The 25,406-nt window shown below is 42.1% G+C and overlaps 1 protein-coding gene across 1 annotated transcript; it reads left to right on the top strand.

The window, feature by feature from the left end:
- On the top strand, positions 1 to 24,525 carry LOC139218904 (synaptic vesicle glycoprotein 2C-like). Its single transcript, XM_070850649.1, has 12 exons — positions 1 to 607; positions 9,024 to 9,204; positions 11,718 to 11,869; positions 17,179 to 17,312; positions 18,146 to 18,235; positions 18,322 to 18,432; positions 18,539 to 18,627; positions 20,000 to 20,164; positions 21,811 to 21,944; positions 23,594 to 23,797; positions 23,958 to 24,117; positions 24,342 to 24,525. Exons 1-12 carry the CDS (start codon positions 1 to 3, stop codon positions 24,523 to 24,525), a joined length of 2,211 nt encoding a protein of 736 aa, XP_070706750.1.
- The last annotated feature ends 881 nt before the right edge of the window (positions 24,526 to 25,406 follow it).

Genomic DNA, 25,406 nt, shown 5'->3' with positions numbered 1-25,406 from the left:
ATGGATGAAACGCAAAACAATAGGACTTCCTTGGCTAAAGGTGCCAAGGACATCGCTAAAGAAGCCAAGAGACATGCTTCCAAAAATTTCAGCAAAGCTGTTGATCGTGCGTCAGATGAATACTCAACTCATCGCAGCTACAACCGCTTCCAGAACGAGGACGAAGAGGAGAACAACTACAACACTTACGGTCAGCAAGACGGCCACTACGCTGACAACGCAGCCAACGATGAGGACGGGGCCTCCAGTGACGCCACAGAGGGCCACGACGATGAAGATGAGATCTACGAGGGGGAGTACCAAGGCGTGCCGGCCTACAATGATGGGAAGCCGCGGGACGGTCAGGTGGCGCTGGGCCAACCGGTTTCTGACAGCCTAAAGAGCCGCAAGGAGCTGGAAAATGAGAGACAGGCAGACGAGGAGGAGCTTGCCCAGCAGTACGAGCTGATCATGCAGGAGTGTGGCCACGGGAGATTCCAGTGGCAGCTGTTCTTTGTGCTCGGGCTGGCGCTCATGTCAGACGGCGTGGAGGTGTTCGTGGTGGGCTTCGTCCTACCCAGTGCTGAGACGGACATGTGCGTCCCCAACTCTGGTGCCGGGTGGCTTGGTAAGGATTTGCGTTACAGCGGATTAAATTAAGCATCCACACTTTTCTGAGCTTTATTCTAACACAGATACACTACAAACACTGCCGTCTCTCACCTGTTGGTGCTGACGCCCTTCTATCAGCAGGCAGGGAACATGTCTGACATATGAGGAGGCGGGATGAAGTGTAGAAGTCTAACAAGCATCTTAACACCCCTTGAAAATCTTGTTTTTGCTGACTTCCCCTGGTTTGACTCCTCCTCACCTGGCTGCAGTGATGTAGAAGTGTACTCCATCCTGATATTGTTACTCTTTAAAAGCCATATTTTCTCAATCAACTTCTTAATAGGGACGATGGGGGATAACAGTTGGTTATTTCAAATGATTGCAGCTTGTGCTTCAGTCCTTGCCCTGTCAAACCTCACCCTCACAGTCCCAATGAAGCAGATTCATGTTCAAGCATTTGACTTTAAAGCCTTGAACTTACAGAATTTACAAAAACATACCTTGATTGGTTAACAAAGCATTGAAAGTGACAACCAAACACAACAAGATGGAAGCAGGTTACAGCCAGTGTGTGTATTGATTTACTGAGTGAAAACTCGAAGCACTTCACTATACCAGGCATGTTCCGCATCTGTGTTTGTCAACCGTCTGAGATTTAGATTTATTACCAAGAATAGTGCGAGTGTCACACAGTCGACATCCTGACCACCTGAATGGTAACTGACGGTGAGAAAACCAGACCTTTAGGTGTAGTGAGCCATCTCAAATTCAGCTGGTGTTTCTCCCAGAAGCCATTAATGCAGCAGAGAGCCGACTTTGCCGCCATGGGAATGGATTCTGATTGATGCACTTATATATTAGATGGGGGGGGGGGGGGGTAAAATAAATGAAGTTGCAGCTTGGTATAAATATTTGGGTGTCCCTGCTAGCGACCTGCTAATGATGTGTGTTATTTCTGACATGCGGGGAGAGCACTGGTGGGTGACACAAATCGACTGTAATCTCGTTGCTTTAGGAGCTCGCCAGTGGGTTGTCATGGCACCAGGTATTTGGATACATGAGTAGGAGGTGTGTTACGCCAGATGGATCTCTCCAACACTCGGGAAAAGTTGTGTGTTTATGCCACTAATGTGTCTGCGTTGCTGAATGTGCGCTGTGTGGGATTCGGCTTCATTATTTCTCTCACTATCATCGAAAATAGCAGCACAACACTGGCCATGTTTCTCAGTACGCTGTGCCCATGCACGGTGTTAAATTAAAACATTAGTCACTTCCCATACAAAGATTAAAAGAAAAACTAAACACCTTTTTTGTCTTGTCACAATATGATTGTGTGGTTTTATAACCAAAAAGAGAATGCTGTCCTTGTTTGGGTTTTTTTGGGGGGAGCAGGATAGTTTATTATTCACCCAGATTTCACCCGTTTTCTGACTCATCTCTCAGTGGGAGACAGGATGGAGAGAATAGAAAGAGTGACTCATTTTACCGGCTCACTCAAACACCACATAAATAAAGTATGCGTGTGTGTGTGCTCGCTTGTGGACACACAGCAGAATAAACCTTACACAACAGAACTGATCGGTGTTTTTAACCACAGTTTCTCTCTGAAGGTCTGCGACTTTTTAACGGGTCATTAAAAGCCTCTTCAACGGACATCTAGCTGGAAAGAGACACTGGAAACAAGTTAGAGAAATAAGAAAATAGAGAAAGTTATACAGATTCATCATGCAGCACAGTCAGATTTGGTTACAGCACAATCTTTAGCTGAAATTGCACTGCATGGCCAACTGTTGTAACCAGTAAGTGGCTTTGTAGAATCATTATGAGTATAATAGTGCATAATAAATTTACATTAAATGATTCCTTATTGCAAATAATTAAAGTACAGCATACGTGCATAGGAGCACAACTTGCTAAATTAAAGTGCTAGTACAGCCATAATGATGATGATGATAGTAGCAGTGCATCTACAGCAGCAGACTTGATCATGTTCTGTACAGTATGTTACATCAGTACCTCACAGAAAAATAGGTAGAAAGGGGTTTTCCAGCCATGTGCAGCTGAATCAGTCAGATCAGTCAGAGCTACTGCTGGGAAGTTTCAGTGTTATATTGCCTCGGTATAAAGAAGTGAGAGCTGGTGAGACTTCTAAGACTGCTTCTTTTGAAGGATTGAAAGTGATCAAACGTAGCAAAAACTGTCCTGAGTAAATTTTAGAGCTACTGAAATCCCCCTGGGTATGCTTAAGGTGGAAATACATGCAAAGTGTTGTTCAAACAGATCTAAAAGCAAAAATGTCTGAAGCATACTGACTTCTTTAATCTGAAATTATTTGGAGACATTGTTTTATAATGCATCAGCAATGAACAACACTCACAGTAACTGTTTTAAATCATATTCAAGAAAAATGCAGGATATGGAAATCATCCTCTTTTATTATTCATCGTTTTCATTAGTGTGAAAAAGTTTGAATTATTTCTTCTCATTGTGAAAAATCACCTTTTTCTAAGCAGCACATTCACATTCACGTAACTACCAAAGACAATTCACTGGTTAGTAAAGCACTAAATAAAATGGGGGTACATCTTCCAAAGTGGCCGACTGGATCTTTTAAAAAGGAACTAAAATATTACATTAACATTTTAGTATACAACTGTATTACTTTCCTTTCTTTCATGATCTACTCCATATACTACGCCTGGCTTTCCCTTTAATACTGTACACAAGGTGAGATGCTATCCAGATATGGGATGTTCCAGGTTTTTTCCCCTCCGTGCTCTCGTCTGTCCTCTCTGTTACCCTCCTGCTGTAATCCCTCTCTTACACTCTGTCTCATAGCCATGCAGGCGATCTGAAGATAGAGTTAATCTCTGCAGCATTGTGCTTCACTGCAGTTTAGCCATGGTAGACTGGCTCACGTACCTCCCAGGAGAAAGAGAGGGAGAGGGAGAGGGAGAGCGCTGCTTTCACACACTTCCAACCAATGCCCTCCCCTCTCTTTTCTCCCCCCACCACATGTGGCTGTAATTTGTCTGCAGGTGGTTTCCTGCACCACAGTTAGCGTTTTGAGGATGTTCGGTGAAATGCGTGCTAGCTGGCGTGAAGCCGTGCTGCAGGTGTAGCACAGAGTGAAGACCACGAGGGTCTGCATGGAGGAGCTCTGTGTAATTGATGCCAGTCTTTTTAACCAGTAATGAATAGGCTCTGCTGCAGCCCGAGGTTAATTTGAAAAAAAGAAAAAAAATTCAGGAACAACAACATTTGCTACCATCTCTTCATCCTTTGTCCTCCTCCCTTTCTCCTGCAGGACAAACACCACCACAGATCTATTCACCCTTTCACTGTCCAGGCAAAGGGGTCCCAAGTCAATGTGGATTCGCCACAAAACATGATTGAGTCGTTGTGTGTTTCTTGTAGTGTGGAGTATTGAACAAGGAGCTGAATCATCTCTGTCAATATGCTGATGATGATGCATTAAACCTTATTGACTGGTAACGGACTGATCAGTTCACCCAACAAATAACCACATGTAGAACAAAAGATCAATGCCGTTTGTAAATTGTTCCAGCTGGTGCACCCAACATACATTATACATGCATCATTATCTGCACTATTATTATCTACAAAGTGAAATCTTAATAGTCTGAGTTTTGAGTGGAAGATAGAAGATAATAAACACATAATTTATGAATAATACAGTGTTTTGATGCTAGATTTGGGTCATATTGTAAATATGAGCAGCCGTTAGCAAAAAAAACATTCATGTACGCATTTATATTTATGAGAATGAGACAAAGAGAATTTCTGAATATCTCCCAAGAACTACTGAAGTGTCAAAACACTGATGGCTGTCAAAATGGCTGCATCGCTGGCAATTATATCAAAACAACACAAACATTTTACAGCCACGCTAGAGGCTCTGAGAGGCTGTAGTTAAACACAGTGGTGCTATGAGTTAAATGCTACATGCACATGATAGTGCTAATAGAGATAGATAGAGGAACAGTCAGGGGATCAGCAGTGTCAGAGGGTTCATCATCTGAGGGCCGTGAATGTTTGAATGAAACTTTGTGTCAGCCGATTTAAATGCTGAGAAACATCACAGTGATAATTCGGAGCTGGTGGTGATGCTAGAGGAAATGTGGAAAAGATATCGTGAGATATTTCAGTCTAGACCACAGACTGCATATGAATATAGACGACATGTCTCTACTTCCTCCCACTGTACAAACATGAAGCCAAAATATCCCTGGAAACGGGTGCTGCTATCTTGCGCCGGCAACGTAATTTAGAGCCACAGTGATTAGATGGTATTGAGATCCCACCCATGCACATGCATGACTACATCACAGAGTTGGGTTAACCCATGACACCCCCCCTTTACAGCATCAAATAACCAATTAAAATGAACAGAAAAACTGAGTTAATCATCTTGGAATAATGTGTGAGCAAATTTAAAAAACATGAGTCTTTCCTGTTCTTACCACTGAATGGAAATGTTGTAGCATTGATGCAACATGGAGGCAACTTGAATGCCTCAACTTGGACATGTTTTGTTTCTACCGACAGTGAGATGTTGGACAACAGTTAAAAATCAGTCCCACTTGAAGGAGTTTCAAATAATTCTGGCTTTATCAGTTACTATTGATTTGATTTAATCACCCCAAAAAACAGACAGACATAATTCACAACTGAAAATCCTCCAGCTACTGTGAGAATGGATGCTTTTCATTCTCTTCACATATTCTCTGAAAAATGTGGAATAAAAACAGAGAAATAAAGTTTCTGTTCCCTCCAAATCAGAGAAGGGAATATTTACAGTCTTCATTCTGCAGCTGGGCACAAAAGTTCTGACGGATCCTAAACTCATCCTGTTGGAGTGTAGAATTCGTCATTTTGCCTTTTATGATATCTGATTGTCTCTGTGTGAAACATGTGTGACTGTGTTTGTATCAGGTGACTATTTCTTGGCCTGAAGATAATTTAAGCAGAATACTGTAAACATGTACAGTGGATGATCTTAAATGAGACAAACATCTGTTGTGAGTGAACTCCACCATTATAAAAACCAATCAGCAAATGCTGATGTAATTAATTCTCAAGGAATGTGCTTTGCTCCCCCCTGGGGTCTACTCTCCCCTCCCTCCCTCACTTCCTGCCTCACCTCCCTCTGCTCGTCTTCCCTGCTGTAACCCGCCTGTCAATCAAACACAGTCCTCTGGGACTCCCCTCATCTGTTGAAATCCTGACGCTCTCACATAATGTCCTGAATGTTCCAGCTGAGGAAATTAGCGCTCGATTCCGCTGACTGCCATCTGTCTGTCTGTCTGTCTGTCTGCAGCCGCTCTCTTCATCCATGTCTGGACACGGCATGGCCGCGTGGACACAAAAACAGCCTAGAGAGAATTACACTCGCACATTAGAGCTAATTACTGTAGAGTGAAGAAGCAGCATGCTTGGAGACTGATGGAGACAATTTAAGAAGTTAGCTGAAATAATCCCTCTGGATGCAGAGGAAAGCTGCACAGTGTACCGTTAAAAAGAGCATAGACACTGTCTGCCGGGAGCTGCTGCTAAAGAAGAAGATTAGCACTCCAGTTCAGGTGGGCTCAGCACAACTTTACTGAGATTGTGTTTAATGTGTTAAAAGGACTGATTCACTGAAATTCTAATTATTTATTTGCGTATATTTGTATTCACACAGTGCCTTTCTACTTTTCTGACCACTCAAGCACTTTATACTACGTCGACATTTACCCCTTTCTCACACACACACACTAACATGCGCTCTGAGAATGTGGGTGACCACAAAGCAGCACTGTGGCTGAACACACTCTGATGTGTGGAGACTGATGGCGGACTGCTGTGCTGACATACAGCCTGCAGACACCATGGATCTGTACAGAGAACTGAACACAGCGTCACGTTCATTTTAGTAAAAGCTGCTCAGTGTCGTGCAAAAAGCCAAAAACTTCTGATAAACCCTTTGCTAACTTGAATCGTTATAAAATGATTTAATCATGTGGCTCTTGTAGACTTTCCAAAGCACAGCACTCTCTCTGTAAGCAAAGATGCACTTGTCTTATTTATTCCAGATGAATGGTGTATTCATAACATTATCTATATACCTTTACTTTTTTAAGTGCAGTATACATTTACACACACAACATCTAACTCATATTTAGTGGCCTGGTGTTTGTGCTATTAAAGGATGAATCAGTTCGAGGTTGATGGCAGGTCTTGTTGGTGGACATCATACCTGCATGAGGCCAAACAGTTGAACACAGCTATTGTCTCTGCGCTCCACTGCTTTTAACTGACCATCTCTAATTTACATAAAAGCCCCGCGGTCTTGAGGCAAGTGGAGGTTTTAAGGTCTGACCCGAGTTTGAACCCCAATTCAATTTCAGAAAGATTCGTACTGCGTCTCAGATGCCCCATCACCACCACCACCCTCCCCCTTTATTACAGATACACACCCTGTGTACGGGGAGCCATAAAACAAATGAGCTGCTGTTACCAGATAGCATCTTCTTGAGAACATGCGTTCAGATGCATTGCTTGTGTGTAGCTACACCAATCAAAAGATGTCAGCAGTTTGTGCAGAATGCAGCGGTTTTGATATTCAGTTTGATATTTGTAAGCTAGCGGTAGCGTGGTTTGCTCTTTATGTCCTGCTGCCTATAGGATAGCCTTCTCTGCAGTAGCTGTGCATAGATAGATCCAGTGCCTGTCACCTGTAATGAATCACTAGCTCTCAGCATCATGTCTGCGCAGCTTGATAAGACCTTCTACTTTCAGCGTATCTGTCCCATCACCTCAAACACAGTGAGGGAGGGAGAAAAAAGCAAGAGGAAGAAAGAAGAAAAGGCTTCCTTTGCTCTGTCTGCGTTCTTTACAGTGCCGCCTCGTCAAACAATCGCATCTCCCCCTCCAGCCGCATTAGCATTTTTATTAGCACGTAGAGAGTAGAGTGGATTATTTACTGGCCTGACAACCCCCACCCTTCTCCACCAACCCCTCCTTTCTGCTGCATGTTGCCAGAGACAGGAAGAGAAATGACCCCGACTTCCTGCGGAAAAAGCAGCAGCAAGAGACGAATGACTGGACTTTAAGAACAGGGCTGCGAGGTCAACGGCTGCTCTGTTTCCCCCGCTGTCACTTTAACAAATATCAGTTACTGGACAGTCGTTTCAGTCTGATAGAATTAAACTGGAGTCAAATATTCATTATACTGCAAGAGATATTCGGTTTACAGACAGCTGTTACTAAAGACATATCAAATTACCATATCAGATAACATCCAATAGATAAATGAAGTGCACACACATCTCCAATGCTAAATGAAGCCTGTATTTATGCCCTTTATTATCTTTACAATCTAACAGCAGCTGCTGTAACTTAATCCATTTACGGCGCAGCTTTATCACGCAATGTGGTTCCACAATGTCTGTGCACAATGGATGGTGGAGTTAGCCTGAAGTCACCCACAGTGACTGTCACAAGGTTAGGAAAGGGAAAACTACACCTTCAGTCCCATCAAAACACACTCGAGTTGGCGCACAGTGTTGAGTTAATTGACTCCAGCCCTGCCATTTACACACACTTCCATTGTATGTGACCTCTCGGCGTTCTGTCGATAGCTGGGCAATAACACAACCAATTTCGGCCTGAGCTCTGTTTCTCCACTGATGCACTCGGAAAGCACCACTTAATGCCTCAGCTCATGTTTAGTAGCTGTGTGTGTCTTTTTGTGTAACTCTATATCATGTACAATATATATATATGTGTGTGTGTGTGTGTGTCAGCACTTGACTACTGATATCTGCTGTGTCACCAGGTGTCAGACCAATCTAATAGTAAAATAAAGTTCCCACTGTGACACACTGAGGCACCAAGCTATGATAATGTCTGTAGCCAGAGGTACAACAGTACAGCTATGGTTTTCTTCATTCAAGGCATTGTGTCTGCAAGTCACTTAGTGTCAGAAGTGTCACCATTATGTAATTTACCCACCAAAGAGCACCAGAAACTGTCACATTTCCAGTTCAGTCAAATGGATCTTTGACTCCTACGTGTTTATCTTAACAAACGGATGAAATGCAACCAGGTTTTTTTTTTTCCCAGTGACTAAAATATCAGTATTTGCACTCCTCCGAAGAAAAAGAAAAAACCCCACAGCAGCACCAGTCAGATTTGGTGCAGAGAGCCCAGCTGCCTGGTTCTCTGCCTTTTGTTTGAATTTGAATGCTACACTATGTGAGCTGCATGCACGAATGACTGCGAGTGCAAACTTGTCTCCTCTTTGCAAAGTGTAATATGTGTTTTATTCACTCAGCAGTTTCTCTAACAAACATTTGACTCCAGATGGTTGAAATCATTTACATCTTTCTCTGTCCCCCTGTGCCCCCCCCCTCCCTCCCTGTTTCCAGGCAGCATTGTGTATCTGGGGATGATGTTTGGAGCCTTTTTTTGGGGCGGCCTGTCAGACAAGGTGGGCCGTAAACAGTGCCTGCTGATATCCATGTCTGTCAATGGCTTCTTCGCCTTCCTCTCCTCCTTTGTCCAAGGCTACAGTATGTTCCTCCTCTGTCGCATGGTGTCTGGCTTTGGGTGAGTTCACTCTTCTCCTCTCTTGAGTATTTTCTCACTGTACACCTCGTCCTCCTCAGTGCGTCTGAGGGCCTGAAGCCCTTCTGAGGTCTTCGTCCTCTCTAATCTGATCTGTCCTCCCACCGGTTCCCCTGCTGTCTCCCTCTCCTCCAAAGTCAAAGCACACAACATGAGGTTATTCTAACTGCCTGGCACCAGCCCATCTTCATCCCCTGAGAGTGGGGGTAAAAGGAACAAAGCAAACCAAAAACGTTTGCAGAAATGAGCCAGTAGATGCACATCTGTGCATTTCAGCACAGTCTGCTTGGCTGCCCAGATCCTTGATATATGAAACGCTCTCCCATCTCGGCGATCTGACTTTCCTCCTCATATTTGACTTATAAAGGTCATTCTATATCAAACGTCAAATGCTGGAAGCTTTATGAAACAAGCATAATATTGAGATTTTACCTTTAAAATTTCAATATGAGTAAGTTTGTGATGAGCGATTCATGTGATTGACTCAGAAAACATTACTTCTTCTGGAAAGAGCTGCCAAAACCAAGAAAGAGTAAGAAAACGCTTCCTACAGGCTGCTGTGCAAGAGAATCCTAAAATGTATTTGATATCATCCGTTATTCAACCCGCAGGTCCAGTGTGTTGTCAGCGTACTTACAAATATCTTTGCCTAAAAAACAGCTTCTATCTAAACAGCTTTGCTTTAAATGCTTAATTAGTAGCTTTAACTTTTACTTCATCACTTAATTCTCAATCTGTGTGTAGGTGCATATTTATGGTGAGGATAAAAGGAGATTTGTGACTGTACATAAACCTTTGGGAGTATGTAGCATTTTTGTGTAAATGCGCCTGAACAGATTTCAGAGGGTTTTCCATCTTTTTAACAACCTTGATCAGAGAGAAAAAAATAAAATATGACATCAAGCGATGCTGCAAGTTTGACTAGATTCTGTTTCATTTAGATTTTCCATACCTCATTAACTTCGCAACCATAAACAGTCTCAACAAATAGGAAAGAGGAAAAAGGAGATTAAAACTGAGTTTCAGTGACTTTCTTAGATTAATGGCTTAATAGTTTATAGGGGATCAAATCTTAATTAAGGACAAGTCTTCATAAAACAATGTTGAAATGAAAATTTGATTTAGATTGCATGTATTTTATCTGAAATCTATATTTTTCCTTCCTAAAGTCAAACTAATTTGAAACACGGAGGGAGCGGACGTCCTAACAAGAAGAATCCAGAGTCCGAATTACATTCAGACTACATTCAAATGCATTGGTTTGTGTAATATAGATATTTTTGCTCAGTCTCTGCCATCTGCCTCACATTTAAAATGTTTGAATTAGCTCAAAGTGCATAGACACAGTTGCAAATCAAAATGTCACAGTTGGCTGCTCAAGTTTGCCGGCTGAGATGCAACATTATGTTGACCTATGGATGATTTGGACTTTTTGTGTGTAAGTAAACAACTGAAACTAAACATATTGTAGATAAAGAGCCTCCAGACAGGGGGGATATGGCCCACAGAGCATTATATTACAATCTGTTGAAGCCACAGACTGTATGAAGCTCAGTGATCAAAACAGAGCTGCAACCACAACTACAAAACCTGATTTTGTGCCCTCCCACATGAGGGAGACCATCTCACAATGTAGTGCATCAGAAACTACCATAGAGAATAATGCATACTCAACACAATAAAAACAAACTCAGCTTCCATGTTGTCTGCACCGAGCTGATATTACTATATGTTGCATCCACTGAAACTGAAGACGCTGTGTGTTACTTATTTACTAGTTACTTGGCATTTTGTTTCTCTCTTTGAAACTCTGGAGCTGTGAAACAAACCAGGGAGAGTCACTGCAGACACAGATGGGCTCCTGCTGACTCGGCTCGACACCTCACTGACGGTCCAGTTCAACACATCGCTTTAACAGAGTGACATGGCATTATGTAACTGTGGTCACATGGGTCGACTGTGTATTAAGTAAGACGTTCTCGTTACAGGGAAAACATTTACTCACAGTCCTCCTGTTTCCGTGCACTAATGGAACAAGCACGTTTGGGGAAAAGGAAAAGTGAAGATGCATCAAAGATCAAACTACTCATTTGTAATATCCTGTGTGCAAAAGTGTGGTGCTTTTTCATTTCTCGTCACATGATTGAATGTCTTGTTATCATATTATTCTACACGTGGTAGCCTGCTGAAGGTTCGAGCCATTAGTTGATATCTAACATGCTCAAAGGCTTTGTGCATAATCATAAGTTATCTGTTTAAATTGTTGTACAGCATTTTGTCAGAGGGGCTAATGAGTTAATGAGAGCTCCACATTCACAGTTCATGTGCTAATCTTTCTTTCAAAGTGACAAACTGAGAAATGCAACAGCAAATGATTTTCTGTAACCATAAACCTGTTGTGCGTGTTCATGAATTGTTTGTCATCACACACATTCATAAAATTAAAACGAAGGCTGCCGACTGAAGCAGCTCATTACGGTGAACTGTGTTTGCAGGATCGGGGGAGCAGTACCGATAGTGTTCTCGTACTTTGCGGAGGTGTTGGCTCGGGAGAAGAGAGGAGAGCATCTGAGCTGGCTGTGCATGTTCTGGATGATCGGAGGAATTTATGCCTCCGCCATGGCCTGGGCCATCATCCCACACTATGGTGAGTGACAACTGAGTCTCACCTAACGCACAGTCAGAACAACACCCCCCCTGATATGAGTGACAAACAGCACTATTGAGTCATTAGTGACTTTTTTCCTCATCAGTGTTACAGTGACATCCTTCTGATCTTATCTGTAGGCTTTGGAGGTTGGATCACAGAATTTTGTCAATAATTATAAGTTAATTTATGCAGCACTTTTCAAAAAAACTATGTTACAAGCTGCTTTACAGAAAAACAAAGACGGAATAATGAGAGAGAGATAAAAATTATACAGCTAAAATGAGAATTAAAATGATGACGACAAATTAGAGGTACGTAAAAGAAAACTTTGAGGTAAAAACGAGCTGTGAGTTTGTATTTAAAAGAGAATACTGAGGTACAAACCTTTGGACAGAAACCAGACCTGCTTTAAAACACCACTTACACACTTTTTCAACTGTGGAAAGTAATCATGGTGGCAATTATTTATCTTTTTGTTCGACGGTCGTGAGGTAAACAGAAGCGACACCATGTTCACATTCAAGAAATTACAGGATCACAGAGGCCACCAGGTGTCCGACCGTGTGAGGCTTCATTAACCATCAATAAGGTGTGAAAATGATTCCAGAAATGAAAGGCAGCATGCGCTCTTCTTGTAAAAGGGGATGCCACCGATTTTATACATTGAGATCAAGTAGCCTCATCATGATTCGTAAGACTAAACCTGTGAAAACAGTCATATTACCTCTGTGGCTGTGGGTTGCATCACGGGGAATATGGTATCCAGTGTTTTGGAATATCTCTGATTCTTATCATTCTGTTTTTGCTCTTTTTGAAGGTGTAAAATGACTCGAGTGCCCTCATAAAAGCCACAAAACTGTGTTTCATATTTGCTGTTGTCTGTGGATGTTTCACCGGCTGAGACCAGAATAAAGAGAATTACAATAATTGGGTGTGAAGGAGATAAAAGCACGGATGACCTTCTCTACTGTAGAGCAGCGAATGAGAGGAACGACCTCATCGTGGTAATGCGCCTCAGCTGACTGCACTAGTAGGAACCTGAGCATCATTCAAATTACACCAAGATTACTGGCTTCAGTTAGCTCAAGTCAAGGTAACTGTGAGAACATCGTCAGGGTGATAATGCTCCTCATGAAGAGTAAACTAAAACCGGGCAGCACAGAGCAGCAGATGTCAGTCGTGCTGGGCCTCATCAAGACGTACAGTTAATGACCAACATGCGTAGTATTAAGTGACGAAAGAAGTAAGTGGACCCTTTATTACCAGTAAAAGTACTTGAGTTAGTTACATTCAGTCAAGAAATGATGGATGATTCTAGAAAAAGAGCAGAAATAGAAGAACTGCAGAGGTCTCCCACTGTCAGGAATCACAGGCATCACTGGTTTAAACATAACTGCAGATAGAAGTGGCAGTAAAGTTTGACTTGCTCCCTGCCGTAGTGATGCATATACATCGCAGCATCTTAGATAACATGCAGGGAGAATTGCAAATACTTCCCTGATCATGCTGCAGAATTTAGAAATCAAGACCCTCCAGGGTGTACGCAAACACAGAGCAGCTTGGTGGTGTAGGTGGAGGCTCTGACAATAGCAGCAGCAGACCAGATGTCAGCCTACACAGCACATATGCACAAGAAGGCCTTTTAAAAATGGTCACAAAATCAGTTTAATAAGATACACAGGGGTGTGGCAGACAAGCTGTCAGCTAACAAAAGCAAAGCAGGATGAAATATTCAGCAACTTCTTACTCCCAAATTCCCCAAACCTCACAGGACTATACTGTGATCTTCACATAATGATGGTTCTCAACGCATAATCTCCATAATAAGCATAATCAGTACTTATCTATATATATATATATAAATAATACGAGGTAGAAAAATAAAAGGTTGGTGAACAAATCTCATAAAATATAGTGAGGGAGAGCTGGAGGATAACGGAGAAGGTGTGTGTCAGAGGATAAGAACAAAATGAGCGAATTGAAATCAATCTGGTATGGAAGGGTGTGGACGAGGAAAGAGGAGCAGAGAGGGAGAGATTAGGAGGACAAGGGGGGAAGGAGAGGTGGAGAGAGCACTTGATTTATGTAGCCTGTGTCAGGGATAATCGAAAGGTGAAGGGATACAGCAGAGGGCTGAAGGGAGGCAGGGAGAAAAAACAAAGAGAGAGAGAGAGAGAGAGACAGTGAGAAAGGATTAAAAGAAAGACAGAAAAGATGAGTGAAGAGAAAAGGTCTTTTCAGGCCCATGCTGATCAGATATAAAGAAGCTTCCTCTTGGACCCTGGCCATTAGGATGCTGTCTCTTCTGGGGACACTTCTCGGAGTGTGTGACTCTATAATGCACGGCCCCGGGCTGATTAAGCACCTTGACCAAGTGGTGTCCGTATCTACAATACAGTCACAAGACCAATACCCCTTCACTGGATATAAAGAACAGTAGTTGGTGCAGTGCACACTTCTTCAGTCTGGCCACAAATCAAGACCCATGAAGAGAACATAGTAGGAAAAGGGGAAGAATTTGGATTTTACAGGATGTGTGTTAAAACAAAAATATAAATCCACTGTCCATTATGTCATTTAAAGTTATAATCCTTAAGATTTAGGTCAACTCTCCCTTCCATCTATACTAACAGTAACACCAAACAGTATTTATCTTTATTTTGATTTTGTTTCATGAGTAAAAGAATGTCTGAGTGTGTGTGTGTGTGTGTGTGTGTGTGCAGGCTCACAAGGACATGGAGGCAGGTATTTGTATGTCATGTGCCTTAACTGGCTCTGAGGTACCTAAAGATATAAGTTTCCATCTAAAATCTGCCTGTTTCTCATCACAAACTTTACTCATGTGAGAGTGTGTGTGTGTGTGAGGGTGTGCCGGCTGAGGCTCATAATTGAGGTCAATTGATTGGACGCCAGTGTTTTAACACATTTTTTCTCCAAGAAGCAGTGGTGTGTGGGTAATAGGTTCCGCCGCAGTGCTCTTTGCATTGACTGGTGGACAGAGGCCAGATAACTGTGTGTGTGTGTGTGTGTGTGTGTGATTTCATCTTTTTTTAAAAAGTCTTTATGAATGTGATGCACTAAAAGAACTGATCATTTCCAAGAAAAGTCATGGTGTCTGTTTTTTGAATGTGGTGTGTGTATGTTGTAGTGCGAGTCTGTGTGTGTGTGTGTGTTTTAAAATTTGTGTCACAGCTTTGAACGATGGCCAAGGACAGTGTATGTGTGTGTGCTCTGTGTGTGTGTGTGTGTGTGTGTGTGTACCTCAGCGTGCTCACTCACTGTAGAGTCGGAGCATAAATCTCAGCGAGTATCTGAATCAGTCAGCCATCCCCTCTAGTCCATTAAAGCTATAATCCCCCTAATGAGGTTTGTACTGGTACAGGCTGAAGCCCCAGAGGCCACACACACACACACACACACACACACACACACACACACACACACACACACACACACACACAGTTTTGTGTCCATGCTAACATACTATGTCTGATAAATACACGGCTGTATAAATGAAATGGCTTAAAGTGCTCTGTCACATGTTGTCACTCTGACGTGCTCTGACGTTTGCCAGCAATCTACCATATAATGTTTAAAGGATTCGCAATAAAGCACAACTTCTTTTTCCCTCAAAGAACATTGGAAAGGCTCATAAACATCTCTGTAAGCCACTCATGAAATGTAAGCAGGCATTAGACGAGGAAGTTCACTCTGAACTTGTTTTCTTTCTTAAATGTTTGTACTTTTTCTGACTCTTTTGACTTTGGGCTCAGTGGAGTGTGTTAAAATGTCTGCAGTGAAAAAAAGACAAGTCATCGCCAGAGTGCTGTACATGCTATGGGATATAGTGTCTTAAGTATTGCACTTAAGATATATCTAAGACATACTTTACATTAACATATGCATTTCTGTCTGCTGCCCTTCACAGCATCACATTTGTTTTAAGTATTAACAGTTTAACGCCTCATTCAGAAGAACAAGTCACTCCTTGACTCAGCAGTTTCTACCACACATAACTCTCTATGTCTCCCGATGGTACTGAGCATCGTTACTGCCACTAATACTAATTAGTGATTCTTGCATTAGTGATTCATGATTTCTTGCTCCATCGCCTGAATGTGCTTCTCAGCCAGCACACACCTTTTTTTTTTTTTTTTTCACAATTTCATGAAAAACCAAATGTGGGTCGTGTCCTTCGGAGGACATGCAACAAACTAGCCTCACAGGAAATAAACTAATGAGGTGCTTTAACAATTGGTACAGTAAATAAAAAAAATCATTCAACTTTATCACCACGAGACCGACCCTAAAAATTGCCAACAATTTTGCAAATGCCTGCGACTAACTGGGAAAGTAGAACAGACAATGCAGTCATTTTGCAATGGTTTTGCATCGGTTTAGTGAAGTTTACCAGTAGTTGACGACCACATAAACACAAAAACAAAAAAATAACACGGTCAAATCATATTTTTCCCAGCAACCACTGTGTAAAACACACCCACATCTTTCCAAACCAGTCTGAGAGTGGAGACCTTGTACTTCTTGTAATGTAATACAATTGGGCACGTCTTTGGGGGACAAAAATATCAAATGATATTTCCTGATTTTAGTAATAATTGATTGAACACTGTTTTAAACAAAGGATTATGAATAATTCTCGACATGCACATTTCCCAGGATGAACATAACAGTTGACTCTTCGCGTCTCTCTCCATGGTGCTGAAAAGTCCAAACCCAATATCTCTCTGAAAGGTGCTGAAGTATTCAAACTTGGGCTCAAACCATTGCATCCTATAGCAACATGAAAGGATCTACTGACAACCCAGGAGCCATGTCGTGTCCACCTGTAGTAACAACACATGAGCAAACTGAATATGTAATATCTAACTTCTGTTGCAGTTAAGAAAAAGATTCAGGTGAGAAAGCAGGAGGGTTAAAATGAGAGAAGCAATAGGAGAGAAGGATTTAACACTATTCATCTTCAAATGCCAAAGAGTGGAGATGTCACTGGAGATGGAGCTGACCTGCAGGTTAATTAATTTCCTCAGCTTGTGGTAGAGAAACGTTATGTATGTTTGTCCATCAGTGTAACTGACTGAAACGTGAAACCTACAGTCTGTTCAACCTTAAGGGAAGGGGGAAATGAATTTTAAAAAATGAGTGGAAACAGAGGCTATAAATGAGTTTCTGTGTGTTTGTTTCATTTGGGTTTTATGTCCTTTCACATTAGCAGCATTGAGCTCGCAGCCACATGCTGCACCACATTATTTCTGACTCTACATGTGTCTCTCTGCCTCTTTGTGCAGGCTGGAGCTTCAGCATGGGTTCAGCCTACCAGTTCCACAGCTGGAGAGTGTTTGTGGTGGTGTGTGCGCTGCCGTGTGTCTCTGCAGTGGTTGCTCTCACTTTTATGCCTGAGAGCCCCCGCTTCTTCCTGGAGGTAAGAGCGAGACACAGTATATTGTGATACTGGCAGCACCATTATTTCCCTTAATGACAATGATAATGATCCTTATGGCTATCAGAGAATATCAAAACCTGTGTGGAATAAAATTATGATGCCACTGGAGTTGTTGGTGTGGCATTTATTTTCTTTATGTAAGACAGTTTTCCAAAAACAAGAAGTCACTTAGTGTAGTTTGGCTGTTGATTTCACCAAAAGCAATTGGAGCTAAAGCAGTGGCTGCAAACATACAGCTCATGGAGGCAATTAAAGTACTTTAAATGCATCATACACGTGTTAAATGTTAAATTCAGTCAGACTTTCCCAGGATATCGTTATCTGCTATCATGGGAAAAACATGCCCATTGTAACTCCAGAATTCACTGAGAATTATCACATTTTTAAGTTTGCTTCCACGTCAAAAGAATCCAGTGATAGTTGTATGTACATCCATGGGTACATTGCAAACAGTAACAGATAAATGCTAGTTCGGCATACTTTTAATCGTGCCAGTTAGTCAGGATGTAAATAAATATAGGCCTAAAAATACAGGGCTCAAGTTTTACCCCACAGGACATTGTTTGGGCATCTGACTGAGCTCCGATTCATGTGATTTTCAACTTATGAAAACACGACTTATTCTATTACTATAAATATGTGTTGTTAAAAATATAAAAGCAAACCTGAGTAATGATACAGTGAGAAGATAAAAAGATGTTCAAATCTAAGAGACTCCCTGGAAAAACTCTGTTATAGTTGACTAGCTGGAGCCACTTTAGGATTAATGGTGTGTGCATGTGCATGTATAACGCTACTAAACTCTCCTTTAGATGGGAAAGCATGACGAGGCCTGGATGGTGCTCAAGCACATCCATGACACCAACATGCGTGCCCGTGGAGAGCCGGAGAGAGTCTTCACTGTGAGTACACACTGGCCTCCGCACTTGCATCCCCCTCACTGCTGCAGTGCCATCGGCAGGTGACAGATCAGTGTCTCCCCCTGCAGGTGAACAGGATAAAAATCCCCAAGCAGCTGGACGAGCTGGTGGAGATGCAGAATGAGTCAGCCAACCCTGCACTCAAGGTCCTCTTCAAGATCAAGGCTGAGCTCAGAGGAGTATGTGTCTTTTTTGGTTGTTGTTGTTTTGTCCTGGTTTGTTCTGTATTGATTTTAAGTTGTTAAAGATTCAAATTGAGTAAAAATCTTTTGCCTTTTATTATAGATCTGGTTGACTTTTATGAAATGCTTCAACTATCCAGTGAAAGACAACACAATGAAGCTGGCTGTAGTCTGGTTTACTCTGTCTTTTGGGTAAGAGACTCACTGTTCCACCTCCAGCATCACGTCTACACTTCTCTGTATTATCATTCATGTTAAATGATGTTGTCGGTAACACTTCGCTAAGTCACCATTACTCTCCGGCTTAGTAACAGTTTCAGTAAAGAATTTAACACTGAACCAGATGCTCTCTCACTTCCATCCTCTTGATGAATGTTGACAGGTTAGATTGGAAAGAGAGAACCTATTTGAGAGAAGGTGTCATGTGGCTATTTTCTGCTGACTGCTTTAATGAATTACAGTGCGTGCATGTTGGAAAGTTGTCTCCTGTCTTTTAAAATGCAAAAGAGGCAAAAGGAGGCCACGTTACACCACAAGAAAAATAATTTATTCCATATTATATCCTGATTCTGGTCATATTTGTTTTTGTTTCAGTTTTTTGACCTGTCGCTCTTACTGCTTTCTCTTTAACACAGAGCTTCCGGCTCAAAAATGCATGTAAACTAGCTGCACCTCTCAGCAGATGTGTCATTTCTCCCCTGTTCTTGTTTATATGTGGGCATAAGAACACAGACACTCATTAAGCTGCCTTGTTACCAGGTAATGCCAAATACAGACACAAAGTTGGTAGTGCTTCAAATAAACCTTCAACCATTTCAGATTCAGAGAGTAGTTTCTATTTTATGCTGCTCAAAACTAACTCGTGCATAAAAGATCCTGCAACCAGTGCGCTGAGTGAGAAGATTAGAATCTGGAGCTGGAACCTTTGGACTTTTTCCCACTACAGTTACATACAGATACATATTCTGTGTAAAACAGTTAATTCATCTGCATGTCTGTGAAATATTTGGGATTGGAACTGCTCAGTTAGTGGTAGTCAGTCATTCTTCTTTTAGGGGGCAGTTTATATGCAGAAGTATGCAGCTAGAGTCCCTCAAAGGTCAACACTGTCAGGACGTCTTGTTATTGGAAGCTGGAGCACATTGATGCAAAAAATTAATGTACATACTTACACATTCATTTCATTGTAAAATTTTGCCATTTTTAATGCTGGTGTGACAGGAGCGACCTGGCCGGGAGACATTGAACACCTCTGGGACATTTTCATTTTATTATTTTTTCCCCAGCGTGGAAAAACCCAGAAAAACTCAGAAAAGATTTGACTGTCTGTTTGCATGTATGTGATTTGACTGACTACATATTAGACCGTAATGTGGAATGTTTCCAGTGTTTTTGTATTTATACTCATGTGTACAGACGCACGCTTTAAGCCTCAGATCACACACTAAAAGTTAGAGACCAGTAGAACAACTCTTCCAATGTTAGACATGGCGATGAATCCAGTCCCAGGATGAGCTGAACTAGAGGTGGCCCGTTTAACGACAGAAGCTGTTGCTGTGTTCAGGTTCTACGGGCTCTCCGTGTGGTTCCCGGATGTCATCAAGCACCTCCAGGCCGACGAGTACGCCTCCAGAGTGAAGATTCACAACAACGAGCGCATTGAAGACTTCACCTTCAACTTCACCCTGGAGAACCAGATCCACAGAAACGGGGTCTTTCTAAATGACAGGTACAGGCTGGGTGCATGCACTGACCTGTGCTTGGATTTACATATTCCCAATGACCACAGCTTTCTCAGACAAAGGGATTAATGATTAAGAAAGGATTAAAATCCGCCGCAGTGTCACAAACCTACGAGCTTCCCTCGGTGAAGTGTTGTGGTTTAAAGCCTTTTGTCCCGTTGTGGGATAGCAGCACTATTCGTCATTCCCACAAACACACACAAACACACCGCTGCCGGTAATATTAATCCTACCTCCTTTATCTCCCACACCACCAGGAAATTAAAAGGCTTATCTCCACTTCTCTCACTCCCGACTTCTCTCTCTCGCTCTCCCATACACACACACACATACACACACACACATCTTTTCCCACCTCCTCCTGATTCTGGTTCTCACTTACACAAAGGACAGAGAGAAGACATATCGATGTGCTGTTTTTGTTCTTTTCCATCTTCACCAGAGAGCAGAGTGCACGTTTATTAAGAGATTAAATCCAAACCAGTGCCGTGATACGGTACAGCAGCATGCAACAGATCATATAGATCAATAACAGCCTGGCCAGCCCTCTCATATGACGGTAGCCATGCTAAAGGATGGACGTGCTGGTCCTTTAAGTGTAGATGGAAGAGGTGCTCGTATTCTTTACTTCAGTAAAAGCAGCCACCTCAAAAGTCCTGAATTTAAAGCTTTACTTAAGTGAAAGTACAAACGTATTAGCAAAGTATCAATCATTATCAGCCTGCCTATTACTTTATCAATTAGCCGATCATTCATTTGCTCTATTAAATGTCTGTTTCAGTTCAGAGCTCAAGGTGACGTCTCCAAAAGTCTTTTTGTTTGTTCAAACAGTCCAATTACAATGATAGAAAACTGAGAAAAGCAGCAAATCCTTACATTTAAGGACGTGGAACCAGAATGTTTTTGGTGTTTCTGCTTGAAGAGTAAATCAAATGATTATTCCGGTTTTTTTGGAAGAGATACTGATTGATTTTCTGCCGATCAACTAATTGATTAATCGTTTCGGCTCTAATTGGCTGCACTTAAAGTAGAGACAGACAGAATGGACCACTGCAGGTTGTTACATTACATATTATACCACAGTATTCTTCTCACTGACGCATTCAAAAGGTAAGAAAGTCTCAGCTGGTCGAGAGGGAACTGATTGCTTGATATAGATTAAATGTTTTGTATGTAAAATCTTTCAAGTAATCTGTAGCTGCTAACTTGAGCTGGCAGATGTATTTAAAAGAGTAAAACCTGCAATGTTTTCCTCTGAACTGTAGTGAAGTACAAATATAAGGTGGCTACTGGACTGTACAAGTACCTCAAATTTGCACTTAAGCCTTAAGGGGAACCCCATCTATTTTCCTCATCTGTTTGCCGGTCACGTGAAGTACTGTACTGTCTGCAGTCAAATTGCTTTGTGGGTAATGTAGGAGCCAGATTTTGACAAGCAGGAAGTATAGATGTGTAAAAAAACACAATGTCATTGGTTTTGCTGCATCTGCCTTTAAGCTATTTAGCTTTTAATAACAAGCAGGGAAATAATTCAGTATCCCCACATTTGCTTCCAGTTCTTGTTAATCCTGCTTTACTGGTTTGTTCTTTTGATGCTTTTTGTGTATCGATGTCCTTCCCTTCCACCTCCCAGGTTTATCGGTATGAAGTTCAAGGCGGTCACGTTCATCGACTCGTCTTTCCTGAACTGCTATTTCGAAGATGTCTCCACCGTCGGGTCCTTCTTCAAAAACTGCACCTTCGTGGACTCCTTCTTTTACAACACGGGTGAGTCGATGCCTGCAAAACTCGCTCACATTCAGAGCATCCCTCTCCAGCACAGAGTTCACCCCTTCCACCCCAGAAAATCCTATTATACTGTAGGTGGCTTACACATAAGTCTCACTCAGACTCTCTGTCTCTGTCTGACAGTTCATTTTGGGTCTAACGTCCAAGCCTCTGTGGAAGAAAGAATGGGCTTGAGCATTTATGGCTTTGCTTTATGCCACTAAATTACTGCTTAACCTCTCTGCCCCTGCACAGATTGCCTCTCTGAACTCAGGCGACTGTAGTTAACACAGAAACTGAGCCAAGCTGGGCTGCACAAGGCTGAAAATGGCAATTTCTTACCACACAAGTGCTCCTGGAGTGATGCTTTTTACTACATCTGATGGTTTAGAAGTTTATAAAAGAATCAGAACAGTGAGGTGCACAAACATGAGCAGCTGAATTCAAACCTCCAGAAGTGAGCTTTCCCCTGTTCACTTTGCTGATTAATTCATCGCAGCATGTCTTGTTTTTATAAACAACAAACCAAGGCCGCTGCATCAGCATTCTAAACATCAAATCCTACCTTTAATAAATCCAGGCTCTCTTACAAAAGTGCAGTCCAATCATTTTGGGGCTGACAAACACACGAGCAGGAAGAAAAGGGAAAGGCAGGACAGGCATAAAATGTTCTGAGAGGAAGTGGAGCTGAATCAGACCTTGTGGGAGCACAGGGTAGAAAAATAGCTCCCTGCAGCGCTCAGGAAAGCGCTGAACGGGGTAACAGTAAGGGCGCGTCAGGTTGCTGGTAATGCCCCAAGGGAAATGAAGTCTCTTTGCCCCCAGCAATGTGTCTCTAGAGAGCAGAGGATAAAGAGAAACAAGGAGAGACAGGATGGGAAAGGGAGGGTCGTGTGTCGTGAGAGCAGAGCTGAGAGAAGGAATGTTTTCTCTTTGCTGCGGCTGCTGAAGTTTATTAATACATGATCTCTATTCAGAGCGACAGCCCACAGACATTTAAATTGAATTAATGAATCTATAAAATGCAAATCCACTGGTGCAAAGTTTTATTAAACCTGTAATTTGCCAGAAAACCTCAATAGGATTAAAGGAGCAGTTTGAGTTTTTGGGAAATGCCCTTATGTGCTTTTTGCAGAGTTAGATGGGACAGTAGACGCTATTCTCACATCTGTAGCTTAGCTTAGCATAAAGCCAGTGTAAAAATGTTGGTTTTACAACAGTTTCTTGGACGTTTCCAGTCTTTATCCTACGCTGAGGTAGCTGTGGCAGCTCCTTGCTCCACCTTTGGGACATGCCCTGGATGTCAGGGGCCTGTGGGGCGGTAGCCTGCTTTGTCTGCTTGGTTTTCCAGCCTTGCATCTCAAAGATAACCTAAAAGGTACCTAAAACCTTCAATAGAAATTAAGAAGACCAAATTTAACACCATCAGAAACAGATTAATGAGATTAACGCACCCGGACTGGAATATGCTGGAATATCAGTGGCAGCTAGAGCAGAGGAACAATGATTTAAACTCCCAGAAAGAAATGATTTTCATCTAAATGTAGAAGTTGCCTGGCACATAAAACATTATCCTAATGCATTATTTAAACACAGACTGAATTTCTCCAGGAGGGATTAAACAAAGTACTTTTTCTTCTTATTCACAGATATTGATGACGCCAAACTTACAAATTCAAGGGTGATCAACAGCTCCTTCCACCACAACAAGACAGGTTGTCAGATGACATTTGACGATGATTACAGCGCCTACTGGGTCTATTTTGTCAACTTCCTGGGAACACTGGCTGTGCTGCCAGGAAACATCGTCTCTGCCCTCCTCATGGACAAAATCGGACGCCTTAGCATGTTAGGTATGACGTAACGTTCTCTCTGGACCTGCTCTGGCTTTTTGTTTGGCCTTGCAGAATGTTTTTTTTTAATATCTTCTGACGTTGGCCTGCATATCTTTTGTGGCCTCCGGTGAAGTAAATGAAATATTTTGTAGAAAATATGTCTTGTTGTGTCCTGCAGGAGGCTCCATGGTGCTGTCAGGCATCAGCTGCTTCTTCCTTTGGTTCGGCACAAGCGAGTCGATGATGATCTTCATGCTCTGTCTCTACAACGGCCTCAGTATCTCCGCCTGGAACTCCCTGGATGTGGTCACCACTGAGCTGTACCCAACAGACAGGAGGTTAGTGCTGCACCGTATAGCATTAGAACACTTTTTATTTTGAGGGGAAACAATGTAATCTCATAAGAGAAAAGAAAGTCCACCGAACATGAACCCTTTTCTGATACTTCCACATATATACTATACATAGTATAGTTACTACTTCAGGTTATACAGAAATGAAATAACACACATATATTCATATCTGACTCTCCTCCATGTTTTCCTGGTCTCTTTGTTTTCAGGGGCACGGGCTTCGGCTTCTGTAATGCCATGTGTAAGCTGGCAGCGGTGCTGGGCAACCTGATCTTTGGCTCACTGGTTGGCATCACCAAGGCCATCCCCATCCTGCTGGCATCGTCCGTGTTGGTTGGCGGTGGGCTGGTGGGGCTCCGACTGCCAGACACGCGTGCCAATGTCCTCATGTAAACCTTAACACAAAACAGTATGTTGTTTACCAGGTATTTACTCGGTTTACTGAGTAATCATTCACTTATATTCCCTGATTTATTTAAACATCACTGAAACAAGCCCTGCTGTCATCCTTCTTGTATCTATTATTTGACAAATAATGTTGACTATGTCTGCAAACTAAAAATACAGGACAAGTGATTGTTATTCTGTTATTTCTGAATAAAATACCTGGTAAATAATAAAGGATAATGAAATGCGGTCTAACTTAACAATGAGCTGTAGATATAAAGAGTGTGAAGAACACAATCAGAGGTTAGAAATGCGTGACGTGTCAGTGGCTGGTTGCCAAAGCTCTGGGCATTCTTGCAGGAATTCAAGATGAAGAAGCTGCGGAGACAAGTCACTGGTGATAAAAATCTGTATATCAGCAGCTCATCATCTACCACGGGCTGTTTCACACATGCAACCCACAGATGCATGTGTCAAAGCTGCAAAAGGCTTGGACTTCTGGTACCGTTCCCCTTCCAAATCCTGCTCAGATTTAAGGAGTGCTTTGACATTTTGGAAAATGTGCTACCACCAGCAGCAGGTTAGCTTTGCTTAAACACTGGACAGCATGGCTCTGCCCAAAATCTGCCCGGTGCCTCTAAAGCTTACTAATTAACCTGTTAGTTTAAAGAAAAGTGTAAAAACAACACACTGTGAGAGGTTTATACTTTAAAAACATAGATTATATAATCCTAAACATATATCTCCAAGCTTTAGAGGTGCTGGTAGGTAGATTTAGCTACATTTGGACAAAGCCAGGCTAGCTGTGTTCCTCTGCTTCCAGTCTTTATGCTAAGCTAAGCTAACAGTCTGCTAGCAGTAGCTACATGTTTACAGTGCAGACAGCA

This window comes from Pempheris klunzingeri, chromosome 19 (genome assembly GCF_042242105.1).
Source record: "Pempheris klunzingeri isolate RE-2024b chromosome 19, fPemKlu1.hap1, whole genome shotgun sequence".
In the NCBI taxonomy this organism is placed as follows: domain Eukaryota; kingdom Metazoa; phylum Chordata; class Actinopteri; order Acropomatiformes; family Pempheridae; genus Pempheris; species Pempheris klunzingeri.
Note: the sequence above shows the minus strand (reverse complement) of the source record. Positions and strands in the feature narration are given on the sequence as shown.

Coding starts and splice junctions, on each gene's coding strand:
- LOC139218904 (XM_070850649.1), top strand. CDS start 1: ATGGATGAAACGCAAAACAATAGGACTTCCTTGGCTAAAGGTGCCAAG. Junction 20,165..21,810: donor GGGGTCTTTCTAAATGACAG/GTACAGGCTGGG, acceptor TCCACCTCCCAG/GTTTATCGGTATGAAGTTCA. Junction 21,945..23,593: donor CTCCTTCTTTTACAACACGG/GTGAGTCGATGC, acceptor TCTTATTCACAG/ATATTGATGACGCCAAACTT.